The sequence below is a fragment of the Chlorocebus sabaeus genome, chromosome 7 (assembly GCF_047675955.1).
Source record: "Chlorocebus sabaeus isolate Y175 chromosome 7, mChlSab1.0.hap1, whole genome shotgun sequence".
NCBI lineage: Eukaryota > Metazoa > Chordata > Mammalia > Primates > Cercopithecidae > Chlorocebus > Chlorocebus sabaeus.
The window spans coordinates 37176101-37201100 of NC_132910.1; the positions used below are offsets into that span (position 1 = coordinate 37176101).

Genomic DNA, 25000 nt, shown 5'->3' on the forward strand with positions numbered 1-25000 from the left:
CCTAAAGGAATACATTAGGGAAAACCTCAAAGACTTAGCTTCTTGGATGTTCTTCGTGTTCTTTATAACATAAAATTTCCTTATAAGACAAAAATTATAAACATATTACAGCAGTAGAGGACATAAAAGTATGTATACTCAAGCAAGTACTATAGAATTCAGCTTTTTAAAATGCTGTAGATGGCTACATTTGGCATAATAACAATACATGACTTTTAAGTTTCGAAGCAGATAATAAATATCTTTTTATTTTGATTACTGTTTTGTGAAAATTGCTCTGTATGTTTATACACACATGCACAGATAAATAAAAGTATGGGAGAATTTATATGGTGTTAACATTGGTTATCTGTAGTGGGTAAATTAGAGATTTTTGTTTGTTTACCTGTATTTTCAACACTGTAAACATTGCTAAACACTTTGAAAATAACTATCACAATTAAGACATTTCCCTTAGTTATGGACTTTACAGAATGGACTCTGTACAATGTGATCAAGTTAACAATTGCAGTTAAAGGACTTTATTTTATTTACTGAATGACTTAGTAAATTAACCACAGTAAATGTTTGTCAGTTACAGCATATCTTGCCCTAAACCTTGTCTGTTGATATTTAAACTATTATTTTTATGTTATAATTTGTTTGAAAAACTTGTCAAAATATAAAATTTATATAATGTCAAATAAGAAAATGTTAATAAAAATTTCAGCCAGAAGTAGCTGTTTCACATATACAAAAAAGACAACAAAGTATAGCATTACTTGGAGTTTTTAAATTACCAAATGTGATAGCTTAAGATTTCATGGAGGTAGCATTTATGCCAGAGTGTTGCTTGAATTCAACTTATATGGCACAAGTACAGTTCAAGATCTTAAGCAGAGCTTGAAGATATAGAATTAAACAGGAGCTATACATACACACACAAACACACATGTGGATAAAATGAATATTAGATGCTACGTTCTAAAACTGAGATAAATCACAAAATGAATTACTTTGCAAAGTCATTTCAGTAAGTGGAATAAATTCTTAATTGAAACAATTATTTTTACACATTATGTAGAAACCATATAGATTAAATTTATGTAATAAAAGGTCTTTATTACAATGAGTATCTTCAAAGTGTTTAGCAATTTTTAAAAATTGCGCCAAAGATAGGGAAACAAAATGGGAAATGGGATCTATAGGCCAGAGAAAACTAGACATGATAAAAAAGCAGGAAAATGTACTTGCTAGAGAAGAACAAAGGCAATTCCTCCAACACCTCACCTTGTAAGGCATGGAGGGAGAGGGATCCTTTAACGTACAATTTCTTGGGTTTTGGTTGGAGAGTGCTATGCTTTATCAGTCTAAGCCCAGAAAGAGAGAAATGGCTGAGGACTATAATTTTCTGTGCCAAACCAAGTAGGTTGAAAATTGAGTAAAATACTACTTTAGCTAAACAGTACTATTTTTTCAGCTGGGAAAAATGGACAATATGATACAGTGGACAAGAGCATGGGCTTTTGAGTTCAGCACACTTAGTTTTTAACACTGGCTTCATTATGTTAACAGTTTCCATTCACTCAACAATACACATTTTTAGACATTAACTATATGCCAGGTAAAATGCTTAGCATTGGTAGTAAATTAGGGAGCAAAACACATATTATTTTTCCCTTACAGTTTAATGAGGGAGATGGACTTTGATCAATTCATCTTACAAATAACATAACTACATACAATGGTAAATCAGTCCAGGAAAAATTCAAGAATCCATGCAAGTATATTTTAAATGTAGGCAATCTTAAAAATAGTATAAAATTACCAGGGAGAGAATGTTGTCCTAGGGTAGATGGGAGCATGCTGCCATTTATAGAACGGTAGTTTCTGGATGATAGAAAACCATAGAAAGTAAAAAAGTTTAAGAGCAGAAACATTAACTTAGAGATGTGGGTGGAGCCAGACCACCTCGACCTTTTTCCTAAAGCAAATGAAAGCCGTGGAAGATTTTTAAGCAGGAAAGTTGCAACATCAAAGTGGTGTTTTTTTTTTTTGGTTTTTGTTTTTGTTTTTGTTTTTTTTTTTGAGACGGAATCTCGCTCTGTCGCCCAGGCTGGAGGGCAGTGGCGAGATCTCGGCTCACTGCAAGCTCCGCTTCACGCCATTCTCCTGCCTCAGCCTCCAAAGTAGCTGGGACTACACGCGCCTGCCAGCCACTACGCCAGGCTAATTTTTTGTATTTTTTAGTAGAGATGGGGTTTCACCGTGTTAGCCAGGATGGTCTCGGCCTCCCAAAGTGCTGGGATTACGGGCGTGAGCCACCGCGCCTGGCCAAAGTTTTATTTCTAAAAACACTCCAGTTGCAATAAGAAAAATAAAAATGAATTGAAAGATGTTAGAATATTGTGGAGAATTCAGTGAAGGGGCATTTGAAAAGTTCAAGACGAGAGATAATAGTTGCCTGAAATTAGAGAGTGGTAGTAGTAGAGATACATAGTAGAGATAATGATTTATACATTTCTGGCTTTTGCAACTGAATAGAAGAGGGTGTCAGTCACTGAGCTGGGGGATACATAATGAGAGCCAGATTTACTTGCATTTTAATTTGACTAAGTTGAGTTTGAGATGACTTTGAAATACCCAAGTGGAAATGTCAAATAAGCTTTTGAATGTATCTGAAGCTCAGAGTGTCCTAGGTTAGAAATATTACTCTGATATTCATTGGCTTACAGTTGGTTATTGAAGTCATAGGCATGGATGAGATAGCCTGGAGAAAGAGAGTACTAGAGTCAGAAGAGAAGAAATTATTGGATAAATCTTTTTAAAAACTCTTATATTTAAAGGTCAATTAGAGTCAGCAAAAGAGATTCAGACAACAGAGAAATTAGGGAAAAACTTAGAGAAAACCAAGAAACAAGGAAAGAAGGTGCTTCATGGAAAAAGTGGTCAATAGTGATGAACACTACCGGAAAGTCAAGTCACTGAAAAGTGACCATTATCAAACATGTAGGTTGTGAGAGTCATGTAAGTGGAATGCTGGGTACATCAACCAGGAATGCTGGGTACATCAACCAGGCTGCAGCGGATACAGTGAGGAAATAGATTCAGTATAGACAATAGGCAAAGAAAATAAAATAGAATGATAGCAGGAAGTCAAAAGTAATTTTTTTAAATGGCACAGAATTTTAAATATATCTCAGCACTGAATGAAATGATCACTAAAGAGAGAAATGTAAAGATAGAGAAAGGATAGCTGGGCATGGTGGCTCATGCCTGTAATCCCAGCACTTTGGGAAGCCAAGGCGGGTGGATCACCTGAGGTCAGGAGTTCAAGACTAGCCTGGCCAACATGTTGAAACCCCGTCTCTACTAAAAATACAAAATTTAGTTGGGTGTGGTGGTGGGTGCCTGTAATCCCAGCTACTTAGGAGGCTGAGGCAGTGGAATTGCTTGAACCCAGGGGGCGGAGGTTGCAGTGAGCTGAGATTGCGCCATTACATTCCCACCTGGGTGACAAGAGCAAAACTCCATTTCAAAACACAAACAAAAAAAAAAAAAAAAAAAAGAGAGAGAGAGAGAGAGAAAAGAGAAGAGTGAAGAGATAAGAGAAGGCTTATCACAACTTTGTCTAAGTCTCCCTTGTTTTCACAGCTATAAAATGGGGAAAAGAATAACTACATCGTAAGATTATACTAACAATTAAATAATATGGTGTGGGTAGAATGCTTGGCAAAATTTCTGGCACACAGAATGTGTTTAATAAATTGGTGCTTAAGATGAATCTAGCAGCTAACATATATATTAGTCTTATATGTATTAGATGCTCAACAAGTATTCGTTAAATCTGGAGTGAATATGATTCTGGCACATAATTTTTGATTATTTGGAATATAAAAGTCTGATGCATCTTACTGTATTACTGGGTTATAGATACACCTTGGATATTCACTGATTATAATGATGATATATAATGTTTGCTATCCAATGATGTTGATGTGTTGAGTATTTGTGTTCACAGGGTGCTATTTTTCTGTCTGGAAATAAAGTTTTTGAGCATCCCTGCAATGAAGAGAACCCAGGGAAGTTCCTTTTTGAAGTAGTTCCAGGTAAGATATTTTCCTATTCTGATTAAATTATTGTCATCCTGTGTTGGTAAAGGTGAAGATAGGTCAGACAGGTTTCATTCTTTTTTGAATCATGACTGAGAACCTTAATTTGAGGTTTGGTTAGTGTTGACACAGATAATAACTGCAGGTTTATATACTAGTACAAATGAATGCACTCACACACACATACTCTGACCATGTAACTACTGGATTTTCCTTTGTCCATGAGACTCCATAGTTGACCACAAGTCATGACACAGTATTTGTTCAGGACTCTTGAAGTGAATTTGATTTTATAGTGCTCTTGTGATATGAAATTTCACAAGGTGTTAGAGGTTGAATGCTTTGCCCAGCGGAGTCACTGACATATTTCCTCACAAAATTGCATCTTAAAGGAGATTTTGCTAAAAGCAAAGCAAAATAAAACAAAACAAAAACTCTTACCCTTAATACTTGTAATACTGACCAAGTATTACAGTTCTGTACCTCAGCTTTGCTCCCAACCAGCCACTTCCACGTGTTTCGCTGGTAAAGTTGAAGACAGCTCTGCCAAGACATCAAATCCTGCAGCTAAACTTTTGAAACATCTGTTCGTTTTTCCTAGTCATCTGTATTCATTTCTCTTAGTGTACCTGATCTTCACTAAAATCTTTGACTCACCCAGCAACAATTCCTCCAAGGCCATGATACCTACCTTTTTGATCAGTTCTTCAACCTTTCCTTGTCCCTCAATGTAAGAAAAAGGGAGGTAGGAATCTGGTTTTTATAGTATTGGCTCCAGCTGACCCAGTTTATGTAATATTAATATTGATTTGATCACAGTCTAGGGTTGGTGTGAATTTATTTGGGTAAGTAATATGGAGTTCTTATCAATAATGCTACCACAAAGCAGTCAATAAAATGTCTTTTTCCCATATTTATAAATGCTGGGAATCTAAAATGGAAAGGCGTATTTTCCCCTTGATGAAAACAGCTGTAGCACAAAGTTCATCTGGCTCATGATGGAATCCATGACTAAATGTTAATTAATGCCGTTGAAGTGCAGAAAGGTTAGTCAGATGCAATGTGTTATTTGTTTCCCTCCAGGGAGAACATATTGTAAGAAACCTGAATCTTATTTGCCTTATTAAAATCCTTTTATTCTTACTTCTTAGTGGAATACCCTGTATAGAACCAGATTCCAGATGTTACAAAGTCTTTGAAGTATCAATAGAGGAAATTTCTTTTCCGATTTATTCTCAGACAATAGCTCATGTTGGCTTTTAAGTCAGCATGGTATTGAACTGATGGTTGACTCTATCTCCAGTAATGCTAGAGGTCTACTTTTCCATTCAGTCTGCTAGCTGCAAGGAGGTTTCATCTTTTGGTGAAGAACTTCTCAAGTAATATAGATGGATATTTTCAATACTGTTTTAGAGAGAGCCATGTCTTCAAGACCAGGAGGTAATGGATAAAACCTCTTCTCCAACATTGCTATTCTAAATCATCCGTTTCACATGCAGTGCGTATGACATAATGGCTTTTGAAGAACAAAGCCTAAGAAGTTTAAGACTGTGTAATATGGAATCTGAAGGTTGTCCTTTCAAAAAAATTATAGGAAATTCAAGCTTGCTTCTGTAATTATGGAGATAAATATAGTATGTAACTAGATCATTTGAAAAGATGCTTCCTGAATTATTAATACAGTATGTCATAGCTGCTAAATTAGGTTTTATAATTCTAAATCATCTTATGGAGTGTGAAGAGAAGTGTTCCAAATGTGTCTTTGAAGACAGAGCTGGAAACACAAAGCACTACATTGAGAATCCAGTGTCTGTGCCATTCATCCTGGTCACTGGGGCTTTATTGGTGTGCTCTTGACATCAGGATGGCATTTCCAGGCAAACGCTTCTGTACTTCTGTGATAACATGGGATCTGTATCAGATTACTTTCATCAATATTTGCATTATTGGGGTTATTCAGGGATAGCATAACAATTAATTATCTTTGCAAATGGGAATGAGAAGATAATATTTTTCAGTTTTTCAGTTGTGTAATTGTTTAACATGAGAATTTGGGATGTTACAACAGAGTGTTTTTATTTGTCGGAATGCATAGGAGGCAGCAAGGATTGCAGAAATGTGGTTGGTAACGTGTATAGAACCCTCGGCAGGCTGTGGGCCTACCTGGCAGAAGATCCTCATAAAGCATATTTATTCTAGATTGGCTTTCTCTATAAAATTATTTCAATTGCCACTTCTGAAAATCTGTTATAAAGATGATGCTTACAAACCCAACAAGTGTCTGTCTTTATGGATAGCTAACTCAAGTCTAACTATTCTGAGTTTATCAGTGAGTAGGAGGAGATTACATGTTTTAACATATTTTAATCTCATCTGCCCGTAATGATTTCCAACAGAACTCACAAAAGTCTCTAGCAACCTCTTTGCCATTATTCTAGCGCTACATGCATACATACACATTTGTGTGTGTTACGAATATAGTTTATCCATATGTGCGCTGTATGTCTTGATAATTTTTCCTTACGTATCTATATATATGTAGAAATTTTTATTTTGTTTTATTTTTGCTTTTGCTTTATACTGAAATATCCTATGAAACCAAGGAAAATCATATAAAAATAATAAAACACAAGAATTTTCAATAAAATTTGTGTCTCAGGTCTTTGTGTATTACTTATATTTGCTTACAAACTATATTTGTATGCATATTTTAGGCTTTTGTAAAAACCTATCTGAAAATAAATCTACTGTGTTTTAGGGTTGATTTCCTATAGATTCATTATCCTATGAAATGAATTATCTCTCTGAATAATGCCATGAGTTACAGATTTTTCACTCCAAATTTGTCCTATTTCTCTACTTGTTATTCAAAGGGATATCAGCCAAATTGGCAAATTTGAAGTCTTCTCTGTCAGACATGCCAAATTTTAGACTGAAGTGAACTTCTATGGCCAAAGTCCAAACTTTTGGGAAATGTGGTTGAGAAGGAAAGATTGGCAAATCTTTAACGAACGGTTCTTGAAGCAAGAACTTGCAGTTGGTTTCTGCTTCTCTAAATGTGTTCTAGTTGAGTTTTCCTTGAAATGTTTTTTAAAAAAATAAAGAGTAATTATTGGAATAATGATGTAATAGCTTTCTTAGGAGAGAAGTTTCTCAGAGAAAAAAATAAAATGACAAAGAAACAGACAAGAAATTGGCAAAATAAGACAAAGGAGGACTATATGTACCTCCATATATTTAGAAACCACATCTTTCTTGCTTATTACTGTATACCGAACACCTGGGAATAGCATAATATAACACATGGTGCTAAACAAATATTTATTGAAGTGCATATATTTACCACGCTTATGGAGAAATCTCAATCATATGAAACTGCCCCCACTCTGCTATGCTGAACTATTTCCTGTTGCATAAGACCTTTTCTCCCCTGTTGCAGCAAAGACCTCTTTGTCACTCTAGTGGCTAAAGTGGAGAGAAACTCCTTACATATTTCCTTTCCTACTTTTCTGCCTTCCTTTCTGATGATGAGACCTAGAGACGGATGGAAAAAAGTAGAGATCTTCCTACACAGTTGATATTGCTGACTGATCATTGACTGATCATTACAGACATTCCTCTCTAAAGGCTGAATCTTTCACAGGTGCATGTGTGGATATTTCAGGGTCTCTGGAATTAGAAATCCACTTCACATACTAGTGTTCTCCCGGCATTGGGATGGTCCTGTTGGATGGGATACAGCAAAAGGGCTCAAAGGCCAGCTGCTTACTTTGTGTGTATTCAGCAACTAGGAAACTCATGTACCCTGGCCTGCAATGTAAGGGAAATGCAGGCTGTTCCACTGTTGCTGCCTTCTTTGTCTTGTCATTTTCTCCACGGGTTATCAGCTTCAGTGCCCAGCAAGGTCAGTGACTTGCCAAGCTTCAGAGGCCATCATGAGTCCTTGACTTAGAGAAGGAGTGGGTCACTGTTCTAACACACATCAAAATTTACCAGCAATACTCTTGTTCCGATAGTTGGGAGAATTCCTAGTCCTCCCCCTCAAAAAACAGTGTTGATTTTGAAAACAGCTTTCTCCAAGTAGCACTTCCTCATTTCTAGTTTCCCCTTCAAAGCAGTCAGGGCCATTTGGGTTCTCAGAAATGTAATGCTTTCTCTCAGTAAACCTGGCAGAGAAGTGGCTAGGCGCAATTTCCATTGGTCTTTTCAACTTAGAATGTGGGGTTTTAGCCTCTTTTGGGGAGCAGGGGGTAGGACTTAGCTGCAATTCCAGGATAATGGGGATAAAATCTTTTATTTACATCTATCTATAATCTTAGATTGGATTCCAGGAAACACACGCTGATGGAGAATGACATTAGATTGTCATGGGAAAGGTTCTGTGAAGATATTTTTTCTGTGAGGAAGTGAGGAAAGCAGGATGTGACAGGAGCACCTGCCCGGCAATGCCATAGCAACTGAGGTCTTAGCTGATCCAGTGGGGTCCCCTGAAGCTGTGATCCCTCTCAAGATTTCTTCAAACTGAGTGACTGGGGCTTTGTTTCCTGGTGCCAGCTAGTCATTGATTGGGAGCAGGGAGACAGATAAACTTGGGTGAAGCTGTTTCCTGCTGCATGGTAGAACAATTCCCATGAGAATCTCTTTGTGCCTTTAGCAACCAATATACCAGTCTTTGGGATCTAGACAGAATACTACAGTATCCATTATAATGTCTGTAGCCTTGTCAGTATCTAGACGTCTGAATTCCAGGCAATGTTCCAGGCTGTTCACATATATCGCTTTATTTAATCCTTACTACAACTCAATAAGGCAGATAATATCATTATCTTTATTCTACAAATGACAGATGTGAGGCACAGAGAAGTAATTTGATCCAGGTTAGAAAGCTAACACTAGGCTGGGTGCGGTGGCTCATGTCTATAATCCCAGAATTTTGGGAGGCTGAGGTGGGTGGATCACCTGAGCTTGGGACTTGGACACCAGCCTGACCAACATGGAGAAACCGCATCTCTACTAAAATTACAAAATTAGCCGGGCGTGGTGGTGTGTGCCTGTAATCCCAGCTACTCAGGAGGCCGAGGCAGGAGAATCGCTTGAACCCGGCAGGCGGAGGTTGTTGTGAGCAGAGATCTCGCCATTGCACTCCAGCCTGGGTGACAGAGTGAGACTCCATCTCAATAAATAAAATAAAATAAAAAAGGTCTGGAGTCTATTTTCTGAAATATGAGCATGTGAAATTATTTTCTGAACTGGAATGGATACACTGGTAGTGTTCTAGACTCATTCATTAAGAATGAAAATTTTGGCACTTGATAAGGTAGGCATTTTGGTTTTTAGCAGCTATTTATAATACAATATATGATACAAATAGGCACTAGACAGAGATGCCCACTTACAGTACTTTTGAAAGCATGTTCTAAGGCCACAACAATCCCACCATGAAAAAGTGGGGAGAAACAGACATTTTCCTGCAGTGATCTTCCTTATTATGAATAAAGGTAACAAAGGTAGATTCTACGGATGGAGTGCTTTCTTATAGACAACTGTTACACTCTAGGATCCAATTCTCTTTCATTACCGAGCACACATTGCTGAAATTGTTCAGCTTCTTCACAAACTCCCCTCATATACTGGCCAAGTTATCACTCACTGTCTAACAACCAACCAAGACACCTGATATTAATCATATGCTGGGACTCAGTCCACCGACCAAGCAAAGATTCATCATGTCTTTCAAGGGCAATTGTCAATATTCCAGACCCTAAAAGGCCCTCTGACCCAGTGCCTAAAATCAATAATAACTAAAACTAGGAGGTATACTTTCCTCTGCCTTCCTCCAGGGAAAGAAAAGAAGAGGTGAACACAAAAGGAGCCACAACTGTACTAATTATTTCCAATACCCTCAGACAATTACATGTTACTTTTGTACATTTCAATTTTTAAAAAGTTTCCATTCTAATTATTTTTCCAGAAGGATTTCTTAGGAGATAGGTAAAAAGTTAGAGGACATGGGTGCCTAAAGAATCTAATAAATGCATTGATCCTTTTGAAAAAAAAAAAAAAAAAAAAAAAAAAAGGCACATACTACCAAAACTGCACACACTTTTGAGGGCTTCAGAGATTCCCTAAAATGCAATCATTGACTGTAGGTTAAGAATAATCGTTTATACTGGGGACCAAATACTTTATTATCTCTATCTCTCTCACTCTTTATCTATCTCTATTTTAGCTAATGTGTCTATGTTCCTATGCATTTATCTATGTATATGTATGCATAAACCGTTATTTGTAATTATCTGGTATACCAATCAGTTTTAGACTTTTACCTCTCTGATTCAGTTGTTCTTTCTCCTGTTTCTATGATTGTGTAACTCCACAGACCTATTTTGTACATTTGCAAAATAACTTTTCCTGGATGGAACATTTCATGGGTCTGGAGGCTGTAAAATTTTTAATTTAGTAAAACTTCAACCTACTTAGATGGTTACTGCAGCTGTGTTACATAATAGGCCAGCTGAGAAATAAATAGTTATGAGATAGATTCATGGATGTCTCTTTGAAAGAAAAAAGTTTGGCCAATTTTTGAGTTTTGGGGATAATAATGTAACAACAGCAATAAAAGTTTACCATACATGTCTGCATTTGTGACTCCTTCTGGGTTGAATAAATAATGTCATTGGCTACATTAAGTTGCTGTCATTTGAAAATGTAAGCCAATATTTGACATATACTTTATATGAAAATGTAGGAATATTTTAATTGTGTTGTAGCATAAAGTTTAGTCATTTTCTTGTTCACCAGTTAAATATGCTGCTTAGGCATTTAATTTTACAACACTTGCTTATCTTAACTTTTTTTCCTTTTTGTGTTCTGTAAGTTAAAATCCATGCAATTACATTTGTTACCCTAAAGCAGTTGTGACAATCTCTTTTTTTGTCTGCCTAAGTCTGTAGGCAGCCCTGAAGCTTGTATATTTTTTTTTTTGGCTTAGTTTTAATATGTGCAAATCATTTAGAGAATGTGAGTAGGAGTTGCTTATGGTATGAAAACATAATTCTATATACACAAGTAACTCTACACTAACTAAATAAAGGCATTGGTGAAAACAGCATGTATTAACTAACTACTATGTGTTCTTTTAGTTAAAAAAAAGTTTTTGAGATTTTTGTTTCAAAATTCCCTTCCTACTTAAAATACATTAGAATATACACTTGAAAGAAACTATTAACATTGTACAAAGAACCATGTTAAAAAATGTTTTAAATGTTTTTAATCCTTTGAAATTCTGGTGAATGTCATTTCAACCAACAGACATTTGGGGCATTTACGAACTGATGGACAGTGTGATCATATGATCCTCTCCTGTGAAGTGTCCCTGTGAGGACTGTTCTCTCACAGTGTTAGATGTGTTGATCCAGTTACCATCACTATTTGCTAGACCAGGGGCCAGCAAGCCTTTTCTGGAAAGATCCAGAGAGTAAATATTTTAGGCTTTTGTGACCATAAGGTTTCCACTACAATTGTTCAACTCTGCCATGGTAACATGACCAAATGGATGTGTTTGTATGTCAATAAAGGTTATTTATGGACACTGAAATGTGAATTTTATATACTTCACAAATATCAGAAATATTATTCTTTTTTTTTCCAACCACTTAAAAATGTTAAAAGTAAACAGTGAACCAGATTTGGCCCGTGGGCATAGTTTGCTGACCCCTGGACTAGATAAAAAAAGCAAACCTATGAAAAGGAAGCTGAAATACTGATATAAATCACTAATCCCCACTGGTGCCACCAGAGCCAGAATTAGAACTCTGAGACAGCCTGTCTCCCCAGGCCATGGCATTACCCATTGCCTCAAAATCATGATTCAGGAACTATTTGCCAATATTTTTATTTAGAAGTTCCGTCTCTGAATGATATCTATTCTTTAAATCACATTGAACTTTGAAAGTGTTAGTGACCAAACTGAAATATTCTCTTTTAAACACTGTCTCAGTTCATTTGGGATTCTAGATTCTGACCAGAACTGAAATCTCTTATGTGACTTTACGAATACCATTAATAGGAGATTGGATTTGCCTAGCATGAAAAACATTTCCTGTATTTTGTTCAGTCCACACAAATTCAGGTAACTATTTACAAATATTCTGAGATGGAAGCAATTCTGGCAAGATCAAAAAAGCTTGAAGTGTCTTCTAAGTTTTCCTTTATATTGATGTACATTAGCTGTTTTGTTTCTTGAGACAGGGTCTTACTCTGTCACCCAGGCTGGAGTGCAGTGGTGCAATCACGGCTCACTGCAGCCTCAACCTCTCCTGGGCTCAAGTGATCCTCCTTTCTCAGCCTCCCGAGTAGTAGCTGGGACCACAAGTTCACACCACCATGCTTGGCTAATTTTTTTGTTTTTGTAGAGATGAGGTCTTACTATGTTGCCCAGGCTAGTCTCAAACTCCTGAGTACAAGCAGTCCTCCTGCCTCAGCCTCCCAAAGTGCTGGGATTATAGGCGTGAGCCACCCCACCCAGCTTGCATTAGTATCTTAACCCTCTAAGTATCTCACAGAAAATAACAATACATTATTTGTGAGTAAAACAAACTTAAGCTTATCTTCTTAAAGGGGTAGTTTATTTCCTTACCACCCATTTATTAACATCTCCCGGCCCCAAACTCACCGGTTTTCTTTTACCATCAGTATAAGAAATGCTCCCATAATATTCATATTTAATGTTTTCTGAAATATGTGTCAGGCCCTGTACTGATATATGTCAGGCATTATATACAATGACTCATGTAATATAACTGTGCACCCACACACACACAGAGAGGGAGGGGCTGGGCATATATATATATGTACATGAATATGAATATATATATGAATGTGAATATATATATAGGTATATATAGGTAAAGATATACCTACCACAAATGGGATTATGAAAAAATATATATATATATATGTAAAACAGTGGTACAAATTCACATTTTTGACAAGTGCTAAAGCCAGGCTTCACACCCATCTGAGCCCACAAAACCACCACATGTTACAACTTTCTTATACCAATAAGAATATGGATAGGTTTATTATCTACCCCACACTGATGCCAAATATCTAAGAATTAAGAGAAATAAGGATGACAAGAAGAAATGGGGTTATGGGTTTAAGTCAGTATACTCTGCACTTCATTCCTCTCTCCTCCATACTCACAGTCCTTGCATCGTCTGTGTTCTCTTCCTTCCCTATTAGATTGGAAGCTCTTGAGAAGAGACACCATCTATCCCTACTGCCTAGCAGAGTGCTGTCATGTAGTATATGCTTAATGCATGTTTGTTGAATTAATGAATAAATGAGACTGCAGTTTTATCATCTATGGATTGATCACATTGGATTAGTCAAAATTAGAGTTGTCTAGGTCTGAGTTATTTAACTTGATTATTGACCTTTTTCCCAGTGCCTCCTGAGACTAGATCTTAGAGAAGTTCATTAACTTCTCAGACTCTACACTATTTTAAAAGTAGACAACATTATAGCTAGATAGGAGGAAAAAATTCTAGTGTTCTATACTACTGTAGGGTGACCATAGTTTGCAATAATGTATTATAGTGTCAAATAGCCAGATGGAGGATATTGGATGTTCCACACACAAAGTAATGATAAATATTTGAGATGGTGGATATGCAAATTATCCTGATTAACTGCTATACATTATATATATTTTACAACATCACTAAGTACCCCATAAATATGTACAATTATTATGTGTCAATTTTTTTAATAAAAGAGAGTAGTACTCTCCTCATTCTTGAGTCCTTCATTAATACACCAATAGTGTCTTTCATTACTCTGAAAACAGAAACATTTATAAAGAAGTTGTTGCTGAAATAAATGTGATCTTTCCCATTGTTCTTTGTGACATGGTTTTAATTATGCATTCTCAGGCCATTTGTGTTCACCTGCTTCTTTTATCCAATAATTGAAAAGGGCTTTGCAATCTAATCATGCTATGAAAATAGCAAAGTACTAAACAAATGTTGGCTGCTGTTATTACAAAGAGTTTGTCCAGGCAGGTCTGTGGTAGGACTTCTTTGAGCCACAGAACGAGTGTGTTTGGGTGACTCGATGGCCACTGGAGAGAACAACCGATAGGTTAGGAATGATGTCAGAATGAGAAAGGGAAATCATACTTCACAGGAAAAGAAATAGATGAGGAAAAGGAAAATGAGTGTGCAGCAGAACAGCTGCTGATAATTAAGAGTGAGAGATAAGCTTGTAGCCAGCAGAGCAATGGCATATCACTGAGACCTGTGCCAACTCTCAGGGAATCAAGGAAGGTTTTTTCTTTTCTTTTTTAATAGAAAACTGAGATGAAATGGTCCTGAATGTTTCAAAAGATAAAACCTCAAGGACCATCTGCAGGCCAATAATGCATCCCTGAGACTGTCAGACTTCCTGGCTTTAAAATGGACCTTATCTTTATTTGCCTACTCATTTGTGGGTTCATTTAGGCCATGCTAATCAAATACTTATATTTCAAACATAGGATTAATAAGCAAAAATTCAAACTTTTTTTTTTTTCGAGATGGAGTTTCACTCTTGTTGCCCAGACTGGAGTGCAATGGCGTGATCTTGGCTCACCACAACCTCTGCCTCCCGGGTTCAAGTGATTCTCCTACCTCAACCTCCCGAGTAGCTGGGATTACAGGCATGTGCCACCATGCCTGGCTAATTTTGTTTTTTTTTTTTTTTTTAAGTATTTATTTTTCTCCATGTTGGTCGGGCTGGTCTCGAACTCCCAACCTCAGATGATGCGCCCGCCTTGGCTGCCCAAAGTGCTGGAATTACGGGCATGAGCCACCGTGCCTAACCTCAAACTTCTATATTACATTCAAATTGCATTAACCAGCTATGATCTTATAGGCCTCACCAACTATTTTTGTTTTTGTTTGTTTGGTTGGTTGGTTGGTTTTCTGAGACAGAGTCTCGCTCTGTCACCCAGGCTGGAGTGTAGTGGCGCGATCACTGCTCACTTCAAGCTCCGCCTCCCGGGTTCATCCCATTCTCCTGCCTCAGCCTCCCAAGTAGCTGGGACTACAGGCACCCGCCACCACACCCGCCTAATTTTTTATGTTCTTAGCAGAGACAGGGTCTCACCATGTTAGCCAGGGTGGTCTCGATCTCCTGACCTTGTGATCCACCCGCCTCATGATCCACCCGCCTCGGCCTCCCAAAGTGCTGTGATTACAGGTGTGAGCCACCGTGCCCAGCCTAAGCCTCACCAACTTTGTAGGACAGTCCCTACACTGTTAATATGAAGGGGCAATGGTTTAAGGACTCTCTGGTCCCATATGGAAAGTTTCTCTGTGAACTTCTGCTTCATCAGCACTGTTTTTAAAATAAAATTTTCTGTGCCTTTCACAAGAAAGGGGAGTGAGTAGAAAGAATCTTTAGTGTGTTTATTGGCTGTCTAGGGTTTCCACAACAAGTACTACAGCTGGGTGACATAAGCAACAGAAATGTATTTTCTCAGAATTCTGGAGGCTAGAAGTTCAAGCTCAAGGTGTCAGCTGGGTTGGTTTCTTCTGAGGGCTCTCTCCTTGGATCATCTCATTCTCCCTGTGTCTTCACACAGTCTTCCCTCAGTGCCCTTCTGTGTCCTAATTTCTTCTTCTTGTAAGGACATCAGTTATATAGGATTAGGGCCACCCTCATCAGCTCATTTTAAAGTAATTACCTCTTTAAAGACCCTGTCTCCAAATGGGGTCACATTCTGAGGTATTGGGGGTTCAGAGCTCCTTGTATGTATTTTGGGGAAACACAAGTAAGCCCATATCAGAATAAAAAAGGAAATGAGACTTTACTGTTCTTCTAAAGGCTTCTCTATTTTAGGGACAAACTTGCCCTCATGTTTCTGACTGACTGCTGGAGCTCCACCCTACTCCTCAAAGAAGCAGAAATCCGGACCTTGCTATATGTTCACCACACTATAATCCAGAACTCTACTTATTCCTTCCACAAATATTTAAAAAGCTGAGTGATTTAGCAACCAAAGCATTAACTAAAAACACAGGAAATAAAAATGAGGGCTGTTCAGGGAAAGAACAAATATTTTATATCTAGCTATTTTCCTGAAAATTGACCTTGGATTTAAAACTCTCCTTAATTTTACTCTTAGCATTTTGTTGTTTTGCTTTTATCACTTTGCCCAAAGGATATAGATTAGACATCTAGCTTTAGTGCTGTTGTTATTGTCTTTGTCTATTTTTTTTTTTTTTAAGTGAAGGCTAATTTTATTTGAGGACAAATTTCTCTCTAAAAGTGGTACACTAATGCTTTAAATACTACTGTTATGCGTCTAGACAAGGCAGAAAGCCAAAGGCAGCACTTGATACATCTTACCCAGTTGTCCAAGCTTTCTGTAGTGAATTACCAACTTGTCATTTAGGACACACAGGAGCAAGGGGTGTCAAGACAGGCAATTAAGGCTTCTGGAAAACGATTAGTGCAGGGGCATGACATCATTCAGGGTTTTTTTTTTTTTTTTTTCAACAATCACATTGTCCTTCTCATGACTCATTATTTCTGATGTGTCACTTGCTTACCGGAATCACAGTGGAGATAATGACAGAACTGTGCTTGGGGGCTATTTGGCTCTAATCTCTGGGCTGTGATTTGTCATAATGGGTTCTTTGATTGAAAGACAAGTAACTCATTCCACTTTAGATATAATTGATGCAAATCAGTTATTATTTAAGTAGTTGGTTTGTTTTGCATTTTATTTTTGATCATCCTGTCTCTCACACATAGCCTTCCTTATCGCCAACTTAATTTAATGGATATTCCCCTAATTTCCTAATACCAAGTATACAAAATTACTACAGAGTAACTGCCCCCTTTCCTTCCTAAATCCAGTTTTTCATCTGTCTTTGAATTCCTTCCACTCCCACCTTTTCAGGAACCATAATCTATTGATTGTACTGTTTTTTATCTTGTTATATAACTTTGGCTCCTATAGTGTATTCTCATAGGATTACAGATGTGAGTACATTGATATTTTTATTTAAAAAGCAAATTAGTCTCATGCATACTAAAGTTTTAAAAATATGAACATACGGCCGGGCGCGGTGGCTCAAGCCTGTAATCCCAGCACTTTGGGAGGCCGGGACGGGCGGATCACGAGGTCAGGGGATCGAGACCATCCTGGCTAACGCGGTGAAACCCCGTCTCTACTAAAAAAAAAATACAAAAAAGTAGCCAGGTGAGGTGGCGGGCGCCTGTAGTCCCAGCTACTCGGGAGGCTGAGGCAGGAGAATGGCGAAAACCCGGGAGGCGGAGCTTGCAGTGAGCCGAGAGCCGGCCACTGCACTCCAACCTGGGCGACAGAGCGAGACTCCGTCTCAAAAAAAAAAAAAAAAAAAAAAAAAAAAAAAAAAAAAAAATATGAACATACAATCATGCTATTAGTTCTCTGCATTAAAAAAATAACAATAATCTCTTAACCACACTTCTCCCATCACCCAGCACCTCATGTGTTTTGCTTCTTTTTGCAACAAAACTATACCACACTCATTCCAATTTCTATCTTTGTTCAAATCAATTTTTGCCCCCTCATTCCACCAGATTTTTTCTTACTAATGATATTGATGACAGCTGATTTTTCTTTATCCATTGATTTCGTTTTAATCCTCGTAATAATTGCCCAATCAGAATCATTTGACCCAGTTGATTACTCCTTTTTTCTGGGTACACATTCTTCATTTGGCTTTTAGGACACTAACTTTCCTACTTTCCATCCTACTCTGTTGTCCCTGTGTCTTAGTCACCATTACTTGTTTCTCTTCTTCTCCCTTACCTCATCATGGCAGAGGGCCCTTGGACTCAGTCTTGGTCCTCTTTGTCCTGGAGCATTGCCATATTCTATTAGCTTGTCTTCAGACTCTAGTCTTCCCCCACTCTATTCTCTCCCATGCACTGTAGCCAGAGTGATATTTTTAAGAGACTTAATTTTTAGAGCAGTTTTAGGTTTATAAAGCATTACATTAAAAAGTACATAGAGCTCCCATATACAGTAATGTTTTTTAATATTCAATTCTGATCAAGTCACCTCCTAAAAAAAAAAAAAAAAAAGTCACCTCCTATTAAAAAAAAAATCTATCACAGTCTACAGGGCTATATCCTGTAACTATCCCTGATGTATTTTATTTTTCTCTCTTGCTCTCTGAACTCTACCACGTTGACTTTCTTTGAGTTTCTCAAATGTGCAATGCATCACACTAGCCACAGAACCTTTATATATGCTGTTCCCTGTTTTTAGAATGGCTCCACCTCATCATTCCAATCTCTCAAATGGTACCTCAATTGCTGCTTCTTTAGAAAAGAAACTTGATCCTCCCTTATATTCAAAGGATGTCTTAACCCACTTTGAAGGCCCATGATCTGTGCTTCTTGCCATTTTTCTTATATAAATAATGTCTGTCTCTCACTCAAGAATGTAAATTCCATGAGAGCTAGAACTTTGTTTTGCTCATCATCTATGTCCAGAGTACAGCAAATTGCCTGACATGTCATAACCATTTATAAATATTTGTTGAACAAAAGAAGGAAGGAAGGAAAGAAGGAAGGAAGGAAGGAAGGAAGGAAGGAAGGAAGGAAGGAAGGAAGGCAGGCAGGCAGGCACAGGAAATTAGTGTAATGTAGAAATGGGTAGCTTCTGGGGTTACTAATCGAAAATCCTTGAGTGCTACACTGATTCTGTGATTCAATTCGAACTCAAAGTTTGGTTAAGTTAATCAAACATTTAGTAAGAATCAGCAATGAGCAAGATACTATGTGCCAAATTTTTATCATCAAGAAACTATTGTTTATCATTCCAATAAACATCCCGTAGAGGTGGAATTCCATTGAACACTCTAGGAAATGCTGATCAAGTCCATTTTAGAAGCAATCGAGCACTTACAAAACTAGTAAGTAGGTAGAGGAGAAGAGATTTTTGTTTCTGCTGTATCTCTTGGGCAATTTCTCTAATTCTTGTGGCATCCACTTCCTCAACAGTTACGTGAATGTTACACTGTGGAACTAACAGATGGGACAATGTATGTGAATGTCTGTAAACTAGTGTCACCCAAATGAGGATGGTGATCTGTGTAAATTAGTATAAACTATCTCACTAGTCTACCATCATATGTGTCTAACTTGTCCTAAACTCACCTTTCTTTAATGAAACCTCATTATTTCTAAAGTGTTCAAATTCAATGATATGTTTAGTAACATCTTCTCTGTCATCTTTCCCCTACTTGATGTGTGAAATTCAATTGATATGAAGGTACTCAATGGAAAAAGAATGAGATGATCTGTGTGCTGGTGAAAAAATAATGGTTTTGTTTGTTTGTTTGTTTGTTTGTTTGTTTGTTTTTTGCATGATGGTATAACCTTCCTTCTCTAAATGCTGGAAGTCCAGACCTGAGTCATAAGTGACCCCTTTCCCCAGTGCATATGAACTGGTGCCCAAATGAAAAATTCACTCATTCTGTTCAGCCCTTTGCTAACCTGTAGACTCTAGTGGATTTCATTTCTGCTTCCTTTGACATGAATATCTCCTGTACTTCCTGGAAGCCAGCAGTGCCATTTCATTAGCAGCCTGAAACACAAAGCCTCAAAGCCATTGCTATACTACTGATGTGATGACTCTTAATGGAACTAATTGTGCATGGGGAACTCTAGGCAGCAAACTGGTTGTGGGCTCAGTCTAATGGTCACTGACTTAATTACACAGAAGGAGCCAAGCACAATGGCTCAGTATGTTAATTGTGGCTGAAAATATCATCTCCATGCAAAGTGCAATATTGTCATGTTCTTGCTGCTCAAAATAATTGGGAGCAACAAGGAGATGATAATATTGCACTTTTTCAACTATTTGAACACGGGAGCTGTTACATGTACTCACTTTCATGGCATTTGCAAATTTGCTCTTTCAGGTCACTTATTGGAAAATATGAAAAGGATAGAATCCTAACACCAACCCGTAATGTAAATAAATTGTATTGAAAGGGTCAATGTAAAGGGATTATAGTGAAAGGAAGGAAGCTGGCTCATACTTAGCAACATTCTACTTAGCTGTCTTTCCATTCTTCCATATTCTCTTTGATTATATTAGTATTAAATTTTCTTGATTTTGTCAGTGTAAGTAGGAATACCACTGTCATTTCTAGTGTGCTTGGTTTATGTAGGCTGGAGTACAGTGGTATGATCTCGGCTCACTGCAACCTCCACCTCCCAGGTTCAAGCGATTCTCATGCCTCAGCCTCCCGAGTAGCTGAGATTAAAGGTGCCTGCCACCATGCCTGGCTAATTTTTGTATTTCTAGTAGAGACGGAGTTTCACCATCTTGGCCAGGCTGGTCTCGAACTCCTGACCTCAGGTGATCCACCCACCTCGGCCTCCCAGAGTGCATCTATCTTTTTTATTATGGCCACCCTAGTGGATAGGAAGTGGTATCTCATTGTGGTTTGTTTGCATTTCCTTAATGCTAATTAATATTGACTATCTTTTCATGTGCCTTTGACCATTTGCATATATCTGCTTTGGAGAAATATCTTTTCAAAACCTAGTTTTCATTTGGGTTTTTTTTTTTTCTATTATTATTATTGTTAGGTTGTAAGAGTTCTTTATATATTCTGGGTACAAACCTCTTGTCAGATATAAGATCTATGAATATTTTCTCCTATCCCATGAGTTGTTCTTTTACTTTACTGATGGTGTCCTTGAACCACGGAAGTTTTTAACTTTGATAAAATCCAATGTATCTCTTTTGTCTTTGATCACCTTCTGTCATGTCTAAGCAGGCTTTGCCTAAATCAAGATCATGAAGGGTTATCCCCATGTTTTCTTTTAAGAGTTTTATAATTTAGCTCTTACACTTATGTCTGTTATTCACCTTGAATTAATTTTTTGTGTATGGTATAAGAAAGGAATCTAACTTCATTTTTTGCATGTGGATTGTCTAGTTTTTCCAGCACCATGTGTTGAACACAGGATTTTTTTTCCCCATTGGATTGTCTTGGTATCATTTTCATTTTTTAAATTATGAGTTTTTCTCCCTCTGGTTGAGTCAGCTGCAGATGGCATAAGACCAGACATGTTTCTTAAAAGTCTCATTCTTTAATTTTCAATAATTCTCTTGTCTGCCACCTGCTGTCTATTTTAGCCGGAGGGAGGATCCCCAAGTTCTAGCCTGAGAACATCATGGATTGCCTTTTAATGTTATTAAAACCTTGAAAATAAAAGAAGCATTTAGAGACCATGCCACACCTGACTCCTCTGTTGACTGATTTTCTTGCCATGGCCTTGCCCCTTTCCTAGCTTCAGGCCAGGACTGCTTGGGCTCCCCCACCCAGTTCTCTTCTTGCTTGCCTCCCTCTCCCCTGCCTCCCTGGTGCAGTAGGCTTTGTAATTTGAGTCTAATCAGAACTCTTCAATGCATTTCCATCTTCAGGTTGTCAATATGCATTTAACTGACTGAAAAGCTTCGGACTTGCCATAAGTCAGGGCATTATCCTTGCATCCTCTCTGTTTCTCACACTTGACATCCAGTCATCAACCAGTCGTGCTGATTCTGCTTCCAAAATATGTCTCTGCTCAGTTTTCTTCTCTCTATCTCCTGTTTCTTCATTCTCATGTATACCATATCATCTTTCCGTCAGATTTCTGCCCATTTTCTTCCAAATTCCAGAAAGATCATTTAAAAATATGCTAACTGGTTGTGTAAAGCCTTCAAAAGCTTCCCATCACACTCTCCATATAGTGAAAACTCCAAGTTCAGTCTTATAGCCTACAGGATCCCATCCCCCATCGCCCTTTGCTCCCATGCTCCAGCCACACAGACTTGCCACACAGTTCAAGAATATCTGAAGATTTTTCAGATCGAAGGCCTTTCATGCATGCTGGACCCCCTCCTTATAGACTACATGCCTTTGGGTTTTGTTTTGTTCATTTGTTTGGCTATTATCATTCAAACCTCTATTTAAATGCTTTCTTCGCAGAGGCGAACTTCTATTGAAAGTACCTACCACAGATCTGGGATATTCTTTTTGTTGTTGTTGTTGTGTTTTTTTCTTTTTGGGGGAGTGGGGGTTGTTTATCTGTTTGTTTATTTTTGAGACAGAGTCTTCCTCTGTCACCCAGACTGGAGTGCTGGAGTCCAGTGATCTCGGCTCATTGCAACCTCCCCATCCTGGGTGCAGGCAATTCTCCTGCCTTAGCCTCCTGAGTAGCTGGGATTATAGGTGCCCACCACCATGCCTTGCTAATTTTTGTATTTTTGGTAGAGATGGGGTTTCACCATGTTGGCCAGGCTGCTCTCGAACTCCTGACCTCAAGCGATCTGCCTGCTTCCACCTCCCAAAGTGCTGGGATTATAGGGGGTGAGTCACCTCACCCAGCCGATGTTCTTTATTAGTCATCTTTTTCATATCTATTACAGAGCTTTCTATTCTGAATTTAATAGTTTGTTTAGCTGCCTTTTACCTGTTTTATTTACCATTTATTTACTGTGTGCTTGCTTGTGGTTGGCACTCAATAAAAATGGATAAAATATGAGGACTATTATATTTCTTATCATCATTTCTCTTCTTGTCCTTCTTTCCTTCGTGTGAGTGGAAGATGATGTCCTTCTTTGCATATTGTTATAACACATGGCTTATTTTACCATAAAACAAGCTCCTATAAGCTCCTCCTTGCCATCATCCTCACTTCAGAGAATATTTAACAATATACTGTTGTCTTATTGATGCATCTCAATAGTCCTACACTATCCCAGAAACACAGATTCCCTGTGCTTAAAAGAGTAGTAATGAAAGCTAACTTTTTTGAGTATTCATTCTGTTCATTATTATATTCTTTAATTTAACAGTGCTCGTATTATTTAATTTGGTTTAACAATGCTATGAGTTAAGGACATTATTCTCTTCATTTTACAAAGAAATTGAAGCTTCAAGTTAAAGTAACTTGACCTAGGTCACCGGCCAGTGAAATAGCAAACACAGGGTCCCTTTCACATAACCATTTAGCTGTTCTTTCAGAAAAATCTAAAAAAGCACGACACTTAGAGGAGATTTTCCTCCCTTCGGCACCAGACAGGTGGTTGTTTCCCATTAGGCACAAGAGAGAAGAAAAAGACAACAGAAAACAATATTAAGATCATCCTAGAGATGGGGCTAGAATGGCTTTTGCTGTTAGGAAAAGGATGGGAATATCCTATAGATGGTGCTATCTTATTAAATTACCCAGAAGTAAAGAAAGGGAGGGTTTTTAAAAAATAAATAAACAGGGTTTTTGTTTTCATTTTCAGAAATATCTCAGAATACAAATCATTTTACAGCAATATCATTATATGTGTTAAACTTCTAGCTCTGAGTATGACTTCTGCATTTTTATTTTTATTTTTAGATTCAGTTTTGTTCACTTGGGCATGTGTATGGCTTGGGGACAGGCAGGAATGCCAAAAAGCTGGTAGATGATGGCAACTGTGATGAGCAGAAGAATTCACTGCCTCAGTTACCTGAATGTGGGCCATTTTCTTTCCCTAGAGTTGGAGGGAGGGCAACAATGTTGAAACTGGCTGAAAGGTGAGAGAGAAACTGAATTTGTTTCAGGGCCTAGTGAAATTTTAGTGCATAATTTTATGAAATCACAGCTCCATTCCGTGAATATAGGAGAGAAAAAGATTATTAGGCAAATTTTTTTTTACAGACACTGGTAATTTTTTTTCATGTTTCATGTTGTAGTTGCATGTTACTAGAGCATCTGACGCTATTCTATGTGGTATGATTATGTAGTTCAAAGACCAAAACCAAATAAAAAGATCTACTCTTTAAAAACTCTCTTTTCCAATGAGGAGATTATGGAAAAAGTGACAGTGATTAAAAGTCTATGTTCTATTTGCCAGAGTCGGGGAGGGAGTAGAAAGGCGGGCAGACTGGGATAGACCAGCCACAAAGGAGCTGGAACATTCACCCAGGCCAATTGCCATGTGACTTGTAGAAGGTCTGTGGGGAAGACACCATCTGCCGCTGTTTGGCAGGATTTGGCCACCAGGGCACAGAGTGAGCAATTGTCCTCAACCTCGGAGGCAGAGGCTGGCAGCTGGCCAAAAGTCTGCTTTCTCCCAGAAGAGATAGGCAGTCACTGGGCTGAGATATTGATGATGTCTCGCTCTTATCATGCAACCTGGAGAGCGAGAGAAAATGAGGGAGCACAGAAGAGAGGAGAAGGAGGAGGAAAATAAGCAAAGGAATACTAATTAATTCAGCCTGTCTATCCAGCTAAGCTTGAGCTTGATTTTGCTCACTAGTTGAATGGAACATGCAACCTGAATTTCTGAATAACAGAATTAGCAAATTACTGTTTAAGTGTTTGAGGAAAAAAAGTGAAAAGTGTGTGCACTATATGTATAGATGTATAGATTGATATAGATATATATTGAATTGGTTAATTAAATGTCTGCATCAGATAAGAAGGTGTTAGGTCAATTTTCATAATAATACCATGAAAATAGGTTATTTGATTAAATCAAATTAACAGATGTGGAAACTGAGGTTTGTGACAAGTTTCAATCCCTGATTTTTGTGACTCCAAAGTATGTGCTGTTATTTAGTGTTTATGTGTTCTCTATTATGAATTATTTTCAAGTTTTTAAAATATCACTAGCTAGCCTGTACATTTCTTAGGAGGCGAAAACAATTGTCTTAAATTGTTATATTTTAGTGCCATTTTGCACATAGGTTATAAGCAACAGATAATTTCTGTAATCTTTAGCATATCGATTTAACTTGTTAAAATTTAGATATTTTGAAATTTCACACAGGACACCTAAATTATGTAAAATTTTATAAACCTCATGGTTTGTAGGGGGCCTG

General features: G+C 37.7%; 1 protein-coding gene across 1 annotated transcript in view; it reads left to right on the forward strand.

The window, feature by feature from the left end:
• ARHGAP24 (Rho GTPase activating protein 24) overlaps positions 1–25000 on the forward strand; it is a 529930-nt gene that overhangs the window by 235105 nt on the left and 269825 nt on the right. Inside the window, exon 3 of the mRNA XM_007999132.3 lies at positions 4001–4088. Within this exon, the coding sequence (XP_007997323.2) occupies positions 4001–4088 (88 nt within the window). The remainder of the gene's footprint in view (positions 1–4000; positions 4089–25000) is intronic.